The sequence below is a fragment of the Solanum dulcamara genome, chromosome 7 (assembly GCF_947179165.1).
Source record: "Solanum dulcamara chromosome 7, daSolDulc1.2, whole genome shotgun sequence".
In the NCBI taxonomy this organism is placed as follows: Eukaryota; Viridiplantae; Streptophyta; class Magnoliopsida; order Solanales; family Solanaceae; genus Solanum; species Solanum dulcamara.
In genome coordinates this window covers 77,852,953-77,864,669 of record NC_077243.1, presented here as the reverse complement: position 1 = coordinate 77,864,669, position 11,717 = coordinate 77,852,953, and the positions used below count along the sequence as shown (strand labels likewise).

The 11,717-nt window shown below is 34.1% G+C and overlaps 1 protein-coding gene across 2 annotated transcripts; it reads right to left on the bottom strand.

The window, feature by feature from the left end:
- Positions 1–6: 6 nt before the first annotated feature.
- LOC129894146 (uncharacterized) lies at positions 7–10,471 on the bottom strand. Of its 2 annotated transcripts, XM_055969687.1 has the most exons (8): positions 10,359–10,471; positions 9,030–9,130; positions 7,730–7,807; positions 7,501–7,640; positions 7,142–7,191; positions 6,995–7,063; positions 115–3,133; positions 7–45 (listed from the first exon to the last, which is right to left on the bottom strand). In XM_055969687.1, exons 1-6 carry the CDS (start codon positions 10,411–10,413, stop codon positions 7,059–7,061), a joined length of 429 nt encoding a protein of 142 aa, XP_055825662.1. In that variant the 5' UTR covers positions 10,414–10,471; the 3' UTR covers positions 7–45; positions 115–3,133; positions 6,995–7,058. The 2 variants fall into 2 exon arrangements, with proteins under 2 accessions (XP_055825662.1, XP_055825661.1); XM_055969686.1 differs by having other exon boundaries at positions 7–3,133.
- Positions 10,472–11,717: the final 1,246 nt, after the last annotated feature.

Sequence of the window (11,717 nt, the reverse complement as noted above, 5' to 3'; positions counted from 1 at the left end):
AAGCTGATACGAGTCGTCGCATTCATCATTCATCAAAAAGGGAACCTGAAGAGGCCATGTTCTTATTGCAACAAAAATTCATTCTAATTCAATAATGCAATCAATCACTTTTACCGTCATTGTCATCGAGCTCTTGCAAGTAATGCTCTGCATCCAAGGCTGCCACACACCCCACACAAATATGAAGTTGAAAAGCAGAAGCATCTTAGAATCGTAGTTCTGTTTTGATAGCATTAGGCTATTTCGTTAATCGAGAGAACACTGAAAAGCTTCAAACAAATCCACATTGAAGACAAAAATGACCAACATAGATGGAAAATGCAAACACAGAAGCACACAGGCGCAATCCTTTGCAGTGTTACATGAGAAACTTTGCAATTTACAAAAGTCTCTTTTACTCAAGCACATAGAGAACAATGAGATATTATTGATACAATTCTGATACAAAGTTCAAAAAATTAGAAAAGAAAAAACACATCTTCATGGAGCATATTTTGATCTCGCCAGCAAAGAGATGGTCATAGTAGAAGCATGTGAGATACAGCTAATAGACAAGCAGTAGACATGGCCAACCAAGCAAACCAACTTCTTTTCTGGACCAAGCAACCCAATAACAAACAAAGATTAAGCAAAATTTAGATCACTAACCGGTGCCAGCACGTGTAATGGTTTTGCATATACTACTGATCTTGAATATAACCAGTAGCAAAAAACGCCCCTGATGCTAGTCATTATTGTCCTTGGCTTAGTTACAACATATCAGTCAAAACCGAACAGCAAAAGAAAACCCCAGATCTTCAAATCTGAAACCTACAGCAATCACTTTTCCACTTATAGTCATCCCAACAGCCTATTCTCCCCATAGGCCTCCACTACCATAAAGTTCCAGCGCACCTCTATCATAGGGTTACTCAACCATATGCAGTATTTTTGAAGCCCTAAACTCAAATCTACTATGAAGTATATATACTTTGGATTGAGAGGAAGTTTGTCAGATGATGGCACCATGTTACGAGTCTTATTCATCACAAGAAAGAGTGAAGTGGATGTAACTTATACATGAGGTAGCCTTGCTCTTGCAGAACTTTGCCAAAATAATTTATTCAGTTTTCCCTTGCATCATTTGAACATTTAATATCAATAGGAAAGAGTAAACAAAGGTTGAATATTCCCTGGCTTTGGCATGATTAGACAAATATTTTTCCAGATGTTCAACCATATTGACATCGAGTCATGACTAAAGTATAGCATCACAATGAGTATATTGGGTGTCATAGAGTTGGAACAAAAGGATGACATCCTAAGGAAAGTCAATAGATTTTATAAAATTAAGACCAAACGATTACATCACAACAGAGATATTTGGTCTCACAAAATTAAAAGGGAAGAATGACACACAAAAGGTATATAATAATATAATATAGAAGTATTTCCAAAGACTCTGTAGCCTGAGTTTCACCATTCATGCATTCAACTTATAATTGCTTCAAGGAAATGAATTTAACTTTGAAAAGTTTAGGTGACACCTTAGCATATGATTCTTGAACATGCTCCGGAGATTAAAGATGAATATATATGGACCACATCCCCCAATTTGTCAAAAATCCCTCTCAAGAACTGATAGCTAAAAAAAATCCCAAGAATGCCCATAAAATCTAAGTTACTTTTGGAATTTGTTTTAACAATCAATTCTCCAGGGGATCTCTAGCAGAGTGGTGGGATGGGTTCTATGATATATTCACCTCTGAGCAGGCCCAAGAATCCTATGTTGAGGTTTCGCCTAACTTTTCTCAATTAAATATCACCTTAGTTAAAGCAATTATAACTTGATTGAGTAGAACAACAACAACATACCCAGTGAAATCATACAAGGGGGGTCTGGGGAGGGTAGAGTGTACACAGACCTTACCACTACCTCATGGAGATAGAGAGGTTGTTTCCGAAAGACCTTTGGCTCAAAGTAACAGTCCAAAGAAAGGGGGAATCACAAAATATATATATATATATATATATATATATATTCATAGCAGCTGAAACGTATAACTTGATTGAGTGAGTTTCGAAATTCGAAGGCTGCAGAGTCTTATATAGAATGTGCTAACTTATATCCCTTCTTAAATGGCATCTTTTGATCTTAGTTTTACAAGATCAAATATCTCTCATGTGATTCAATAGTTTGGTCCTAATTTTATAGAATCTAATATCTACATCGTGATACCACCATTTTGTCCTAACACTGACACCTAGATACCACTTTTTTTAACAAGTAGTATATCCGCTCTAAATCACAAGTTGAGAGGTATATTTACCCCTTTTCCCTTGTTAAAATCACCAAACTTGGATAGACAGAAAATATTAGCTTATCCAATCCACCACTTGATTGAGTTTTCCCGTGAGAATAGGATTCAGTTTTTGACAGTTGTTCTATTTACTTGGAAGTACTAAATTATGGCTAAAAAAAATGACAGTTAATGACAGCAGAAACAAACTATCGAAAAGTTGAACTAAACATGCACGTGATGTTAAATTTTTTTGTTGATGTGAAAAATCAATAGGAAGTACAACAAGAAATAAATAAGAAACCTTAAAGAACACATAAATTCCACCTGCAGTATTTAACTAAACAAAGTAGCATGAATCTACTGAACATCTGGCTCTTCTGAACAGCCATATATGCAAAAGTAAAGAAACTCACCTGACCGAATATTTGGTAAGATCCAAGTCATAAAGGTTGTTCCTGCTTCTTTCCATATACGTTGGCTTGGTTTACCACTTTATACTAAATGCTTAAAGGAATCTTCAATGGAAGTAAAATACAGAGATGGTAGGTAACTCGCAACTCAATGAGCAAGCCAATGGAAAAAAAGTGCATATTCTAAGCATCAGCTTCATAATCAATTTCAGCTCCTAATAACCACAGTTCTTCACTTACTTGTAGGAGAGAAGTAATTGGCATTCTATTAATAGAGATCATACCACACTCTCATTTTCTTCTTGCGGTGCAAAGGAATTTACCTGAAAAGTGGTATAGATTTGGTGGATTTCTAGGATGCAATCCCACATTGTATAGATTTTTTCACAGGATGGCACTGGTATAATAATTTGATAAAGCAGCTTTATAGTCTGCTAGCACCTGTCAAACATGAAAAGCAGCACATTAAAATTTTCTGACAGCATGAAACAGTTCATTTCCAGTTGGTCATTCAAGATGTTATACATAATTTAAATTTAATTAACAACAAATATGGAAGAATTTTTTTTTCCCCTGGTAAGATGCAATAGTAGTTTAAATTAAATCCACCTTGTGCTGGCGAGAGATGACGTAGACCACGAGATATGCATGAAAATAGTATGACACAATCCCAAGAGACTTCAATTGCATAAGTTTGATTAAATCACATCAACTGAAAAGTTTTAATTCACTCAAGATTCATGGACTTACAGAGTAAACTCTTATCGTTACTTAAATCTGCAACAAATTCTTGTTTGATTTCATTTTGGTCCCATGTGAATCTATAATCCTAATTGCCTGCCAAGTGATCCTAAATAGTGACAATTGAAAAGCTGCTTTGAGAACTTCACTTGTTTGAATAATGGTTGTAAAATCTTGTACCATTCCAGGAAGTACGTGGTGCACAAGTGATATAGCACTTCTTAGAGAAAGCCAACATCATGCTAGCCGTTTAGGGCCTATAGTCTCTACCAACTACTCCCTCCGTTCACTTTACATGTCCCCTGTTCCAAAAATAGATTTTCACTTTTACTAGTCACTTTTAACATTCAAGAGAAGATAATTATTTTTTCCTATTTTACTCTCAACATTAATTACTTATTCCAAACCATTTCTCATGACCTAAGACTATACTTCAATTAATATGGGTGTTGTGGTAAAATACGCATACTAATCATTATTTTTTAAGCGGTGTGCAAAGTCCAAAGTGGACAAGTAAAACTGAACAGAGGGAGTATGTCGACGACTGTTTAAGAAATTCAATTTACCAACTTAGGGAGGTCTTAGAACCAAAGGTGAATGAGTAAGTTTTTACCATACTTACCATTCAGCTTATCAGATAAAACTACAACATAACACTTCATATTCTTATTCGTGTTGTTAAAGGCTCACTTAAAACGCTCTAAAGCCTTGAAGCTCGGCGAAGCCCAGCTTGTGCACTTCCCCTCACTTTATTGGCACTTTAGTGTAAGTGTCAAGGTGTTAAGGCGTGTGCACCTTCACTAATAGGCTCTGCTTTAAAGGGAACAACATCATATGTATAGATTAATTATAGTTTTTCCATTCTTTTATCCAAAGAACTATTGTTTGTATTTATAGTTACATTTTCTTGCTTTGATTTTCTATTTTTAAATTTTTTTTCCCGTAGCATTTTTCTTCGCTAAATCACACGCTCTAATTGTACTTTGTGTTTGGAGCTCCAACCATGGTTTGGAGGTCCAAGGCGCTTTTCACCAACTACTCTAATAACCATTATGAGATTATTATCTTTTTTTCGCACTGGCGTTCGCATAAGCTTAAGCACACCTAAATTGTTTTAGTGTGTACCTACTAACTCCCACCAACATCGGTACTAGGTAACTTTGTTCACCAAGACTCGGTCAAATAAGAAGAAATTACCTAGCCATTTTTGTCTCTGCTTGAACATGAATCCTAGAATATGATTTTCACCCACTTTATTGATTGCTAGGCTACACCCTTGGTTGCAGAAATTATGCAAGTGTGACATTGCTTGAATTCATATCATAGATCTAAACTCAACTATTTAATATCCTTCCTTCTTGAAAATATTATAATGGAGTAACTCAGAACTTCATGCTCTTTACCATTATGGAAGTGTAACATTGCTTTATTTGTTTTAGATGTCATAAAGTATCAATAAACACGCTTAGTAAGATCACTTGACTAATGAAAAAGAATCCTCTTAGTCCCAAACTTCTACCATTGTGGTCACAAACGCACTAATCAAAACTACTATCCCTATCAAAACTAATCACAACTGAAGTCATTTGAATACCTTCTTTTCTTCACCTCCAAATTAATATTAATATTATGTTTAAATGTATATAATTTCTTATAGGATTTTGTAAAAAAAAAAAATCAAAAAGGCATGATAGGAAACTAAGAGACGTTAATGAAAAGCATAAAAGAATCCAGAATTTAAACCCTATAGGTTCTACCTTTAAGGTTCGTCATATTAAACCCATCGTATTTTTAAAATTATAGATCCAGACATACTAGTCATCGAAGTTTTAGTAGATTTTTAGACATAAATTCATATTGTGTTTCGGAAGTACAGGGTGCAGAAGAACCCAACGCCGGAAGACTACATCCGCCTCTTATGGAAAGTCACACTTGCTATTAACACCTAGTCTTCAAACAACCATGCTCAACAACAACCAATTCATTAGAAAATAGAATGAGTTTTGAGCCTTTATTGGTTATGCATTTATGACGACTTGTGGAATTGAAAAATGGAAAAAGGTTTCTATCTCATTATATATTTACATCTTTAATTTTATGCTCTATCTTATTATGATTATTAGGCAAAGAAAAAGGAAGCCATAAAAGTTTGTAACAACTTGTACCAAGTCAAACCCCTCTAGTAATAACTTGATGACATTGTAATGACCTAGGTAGAAGAGTTTGAGACTACTTGCAAAGATAGAGTAGTTCAAAATATGTTCACTTTATAGGCAGCTACCTGAAGAATATAGAAGTCGATCATGTAAAGAGAAAAGACTTTTAGACATTTTATGATGGCAAGATTTGGTATATGTGTTAATAAAAGTCACTGTTTTCACCGCTTAAAGCGATAAATCAATCCAAGCGAAGAGTTATTGCTTTATGAGTGAAACCACGGACTTCAAATGATGACGTTCAAAATAATCCTAACCATAAGAGGACACTTTTTGGCTCAACTAGGAAGAGTTGGATTAGTACCAACTTAATTATAGCATTAAATTCATACATGTTTTATATTTTTTAATTTTCCATAACTTGTGTGCTTTACTTCATTATGTACTTTTATGTTCTATCTTACAACAATTATTAGGGAAAGAGAAAGGAAGTAACAAATGGAATATTTCTATTTAGTTTATAACATTCTCCCGCACTACCCTCTAGTAATAACTTACTGAAATTGGAATGACCTGGATAAAAGGGTTTTAGACTACTTGCAAAGACAAAGAATAGTTTAAAATATACTTGCTTTATAGCAAGCTACTTGCAGAAGGGATCAAAGTAAAGACAAACAACTTTCACACATGTTATGATGGCACGATCTGTTGAGTCTCATAGTGTTATAAGGGCCATTGTTTTGTCGCTCAAAGCTATAACACAAGCCAAGCAAGGAGTTATCACTTCAAGCAAAGCGAGGAAGCTTCAGAGAAGCATGTGCTTCAAATGATGACGCACAAAATAATCCTAATGATAAGCGGACGATTTTTGGCTTAACTATAAGGAGTTGGATTAATATTAGCTTTATTATGGCATTAAATTTAGACATGTTTGGTATATTTTTTATTTCCATAACATGTGCACTTTACTTCAAAAAAGCATGCACTTCAGTTCACGCTTTATGCTTCAAGCCCACAGATCTTATTGCTTTTTATGGGCTTTACATCAAACAAGTGTGCACTTTAGTTCTCGCTTTTTGCTTCAAGCCAATAGATCTTGTTTCTCTTTTGTGTTTTTCGTCTTTCAAAACATTGGAGCCTCATGGTCTAAGCTTGCCTAAAAATGTGATCACTACATCAACAATGATGAAAGTGAGCCAATCAAGCTGGTGTTTTCATATGGAAGGTTTCGTGCTCAAAGCGCATGGAGCTAGGAAACAATCAAGGTTCTCCTCTTTAAGTAGAGTTCACCATTTTCTCTTTGCGAGAAAGAATTTTTGGTCTTCTCAATGAGGAAAGGCAATGAGGTAAATATACTACACTTAACAACACAAATCTTAAGGAACTCAAAAGTAATTGAACTAACATTTAACATTCTTTTCCCCTTCGTCAACTCAGGGATCCTCTTCCTCTTTTACTTCCCCTCTCCCTCATCCTGGAAGGAATAAAACCTTGTCAGTTATGTCACAACTTTTAAAATAAAAAAAAGTTAGCCTTGGAAATGTAAACTTGCTCTGGCCTCCCACTGTTGAGGTATTATTTGGAATCTGCTCCATTGGGCGGCTGTATGACACATGAACATCAAAAAAAAAGTTAGAAATCTTCTGATTCACGAATTTCAACAACCAAATTGATGCTTTCGCTATGCAATATCTAAGCAATAACTAATTATCCAGAAAGATAACACAGAGAATTGATAAATTCAATTTTACAGTCATAATTGCATTGCACAAAACCAAATGGAAACGTGATTTTGTTCAAGAACAAAGCAGAATTGATATATCATGAAGTTAAGTGAACAAGGAAAACACTATAAAATACATCAAGTGCAAAAATATTGGTCCTGTATTAGCAATAAATATAACATGTTACCTAGATTCAGTAACATATGGCACCCTCTGACTTTGACTTGGACTTGGACGATCCATCTCAAGAAACATTAAATCAAACAGTGCTTCAGCCTCAGGTGTCCTCAGGTGGAAGGCTGGCACCAGAGGAGATATATCGTCTGCCTATAGTTAGGAAAACAGATTGACATCACTAAGGAGACATTGTAATCTATAAAATTAAGTTGAAACGACTGCATGGTAGGAGAGCTAACTAGTCTAGCAAAATGAGGAGAAGATCCTGGCGTAGCAGATCGGATATGATACTCCACATTGTCAACAGTTCGTGCAGCCTGAGAATTTAAAAGAATAATGCATTTAGATTATAATAGTCTCAAAAAAAAAGATAAATTTAATCTCAGATTGAAATGACTCTGGAGATATTCACAAGAACCTCAGGCATAGTGGAGTAAGGTTATCAAAATCAAATATGGTGAGGAGGATAGAAGGATGACAAAGGAAGTAATTACTCCATATGGGGTTAGTGTGTGGAGATCAATTAGAGTATTCTGGCCTTCTATGAAGAACCACACCAATTTTCAAGTAGAAAAAGGTTGCAAGACATCATTTAGGAGGATAAGTGGCTGAGATCACACAGTTTAAAGGGTTTTGTTCCCTGAATTAGCTGGTATGGCAGTACAACAGGAAAGGAAGTGAGTGTGGCTGACCTATGGACACAACAAGGACGGGACACTCAATTCAGAAGGAACTTCAACGACTGGGAAATTGATTCTGTCATTGAGTTCTTCAGAATGTTGGAGGAGTTTAAAGGTACTAGCGAAGAAGCAGACTTTGGAGGAAATTAGATAGCAATGGCATATTCAAGGTGAACTTTGCTTACAAGTTCTTGAAAAAAGGAAACCAACAGACACAACATTGGCCATGGAATCATATATGGAAGACCAAAATCCCCTTCAAAGTTGTCTGTTTTACTTGGCTATTGGCAAGAGAGGCTGTTTTGACAAAACAGAACCTCAAGAAGAGGAAATTCTCTTTATGCTCCAGATGTTACCTTTGTGGTGAAGAGATTGAGACAGTTAGTCATCTATTTCTACAATGCAGGATAACTACACAGCTGTGGAGGATTTTTGTTAGCCTTAGGGCATTAGTTGGGTCATGCCTAACAAAATAACTCACTTGTTATATAGTTGGGAGGAAGCAGGAGTACGAGTTGCAGACAGAAACAGATGGACAATTGTCAAGCTTGCATCTGGTGGACAATATGGAAGGAAAGGAATTCAAGATGTTTTGAGAGCAAAAATTGTGATCTACAGATGATCAAACTAAATTGCATTAGACTTTTTTGTTTCTAGTGCAAACAAATATACTTAAAGGATACTGACTCAATTGTAGACATCCTAGGATCTTGTTTGGATTGTGAGTCAGTTTTTCAGTCTCTTGATTTTGTCGTAAATATGGTTTCAGTGCAACCCATGTACTGAATTGTCAATGTACACAAATGTTACCTTCTCAAAAAAAAAACATAAATTTAACTTAGAAAAGTTTAGGGAATACCTCAGAATATGGCTCTAGGGCACACTTGGCCAGATTAGAGCAAAACTTCTCATAGAACACAACCCACCACTCTTTTAGAAATCCCTCTGGAGATTCAATAGCTAAAACAAATCGCAGAAATTAAATAATTGTATATTAGCACATCAACACAAATAAAATGATCAATCAATATGTTGTGCACATCCCTCCACAACAAAGAATAGCAATTAATACAATTTTAGAAACACGAAAAGAACCTTTGAGAAAAAATTAACCTCAGATAAGTGCACTAAAAACTACAAAGAAAGGCATTATCTATCTTTCCATCCAATCTATTTCATATGGGTAGTCTTTTCTTTTTAAACCACTTTTAAAAAAAAATTAACAAAATTCTATATCTATGTCCGATCAAACACCATATAAAAATTGAAACGGTTAATGGTGAAAAAACACACTTAAACTATAGCTTTTGCACGAGTTTCATACCCTAACTACCAGTTATTCCCTTTTTTCTACCTGTACTATCATCATCTATGTATTAAAACACACATCAACTATTCCCTTTTCCTACCTGAACCATAGTAATAGTTCAGATAGAAAAAGGGAACATCCATAGTTTGGGTATAAAACTCCCAAAAAATTGATAAACAAAGTTCTTAATAATTACATAATTGTCAACAAAAGGGTATCCCAACGCACAAAGAAACCTGCTTTCACACTTAAACTATAGCTTTTGCACGAGCTTCATGCCCTAACTACCAATTATTCCCCTTTGTCTAGTTGAACTATCATTATCTATGAATTAAAACACACATCAACTATTCCCTTTTCCTACTTGAACCATGGTAATAGTTCAGATTCCATAGTTTGGGTAGAAAACACCCAAAAAAAATAATAGACAAAGTTCTTAATAATAACATAATTTATTTTTAAAATTTTTGATGACGAGAAACCCACAGCTGCTAACATTGGATTGGGTGTGCACAGGGTAAAACCCCTACTCCTATCCAATACCTTGCAAACCACAGGAGAGGTAACCCAGCTCCTATGCTTTCACGGGTAAGGGATTTCGAACTTGAGTCCCCAACATGAAAGTCCCAAACCACAACAGGGTCATCCCGAAGGGTAACATAATTGTCAATAATAGGGTATCCCAATGCACAAAGCATCATGCATTCAAGCAATGACCTAAACAAGCCTACCCTAACCCAAACATCAATAAGCATCACTAACTAATTTCATGGCTACCCATGAGTTAATAGATCATACGAAACGACTTTAAACAATAATAATTACGATTAAAACACAGTAATCAATTCAAATTTATCATAAATTTAAGAAAAAACTTACCAACAATATCGGGATTTACAACATTAGCTTCGGCGGCGAATATCTCAGCAGTCATAGGCCGCCCCTTTTTAACCAAGTAGTTGTAGATGTATTTGTCCAGCCTGAATTTTTCCCAAAATAGAGTCATAAACTAATTAATTACGGTGACACAGTTTAAAATTCGTAATTTAAATTTGTATATCTGTATAAATCCGTAGACCAAGTAGTTGTAGATGTATTTGTATTTTTGCTCCTGTTATTAATTGAGGTCTTCAACAACAACAACAATTTAGTGAAATTTCATATCGTAAAGTTTGGAGAGGATAAAGTGTATGCAGACCTGACTCCTACCAATATAGGATGGCTGTTTTCGAAAGACATTCGGCTCAATAAAAGCATAGAAAAAATTGAGGTCTGTGTGGAAAAAATGGACTTTTTAAGTGTCAAATTATTTGAGAAAAAAAAAGAGTTACTTATATTTACTCTTTTAAATTTTTGACTAAAATTTATTTTTCAATAAATAGATATGAAAAAATAGTGTGCTTTTATTGTTATTTCTATTTTATAAATATAGAGAAATTATTTTTGATTGGCCATCGTGTAAAGTAAAAGTAAATTTATTTTAACATTACCTTAGGTTGGATTAAATCAAAATTTTAATAAGAGACAAAGTTCCTTAATTTAGAATTATATACAGAAAAATGATTTTTAAAAAAAACTTTATTAATATTAATACTCATCTACTCTATAATCTATATAGATTTGGGCAGATAGGATTCAATTTATATTCATTTATAGATTGGTTTGGGCATGACCCAAGTTGCGCCATCTGGAATTTTGGGCTAATTTGAATTAGATTTTTAGCCCAAATTAACATATCTATCTAAACATTTAAAAAAAACATTTATTTGATTATTTGATTAGTCATGATAAATAAATAAAAAAGTGTTTAATACCTTGATTTCGTAACAAACAAAATAAACTAAAAAATAAAGAGGCAAATAATAATTATGAGTTCCACAGCTTGATTTATGACCTTTTATTTCTACCTAGGCAAAAATTGAGAAAATTGAAATTCTTTTATCACTTACAAATAATAGAATAAACTAATCTTTTTAAATCAATTAAAGTGTAAAAATATTATTAAAAAACATAAAATTTTAAAAAATAAACATGTAAATGACCTGAAAAATCAATTCATCCGCAAAAATTGGACATGTTTTGATCCAATTTATTTATTCGTCTGATCTGATTTAATCCGTTTAAATGTAGTTAAATTATTTGATTTTGTTCTACGCTCATTTTATATCACTTGTTTCAATCGAACCTTATATTTTTTCTCCTATTTTTACAACATTACAAAGTTATCAAAACACCATA

Coding starts and splice junctions, on each gene's coding strand:
- LOC129894146 (XM_055969686.1), bottom strand. CDS start 10,413: ATGACTGCTGAGATATTCGCCGCCGAAGCTAATGTTGTAAATCCCGAT. Junction 9,131..10,358: donor TGTAAATCCCGATATTGTTG/GTAAGTTTTTTC, acceptor GATTTGTTTTAG/CTATTGAATCTCCAGAGGGA. Junction 7,808..9,029: donor CCCTAGAGCCATATTCTGAG/GTATTCCCTAAA, acceptor TTAAATTCTCAG/GCTGCACGAACTGTTGACAA.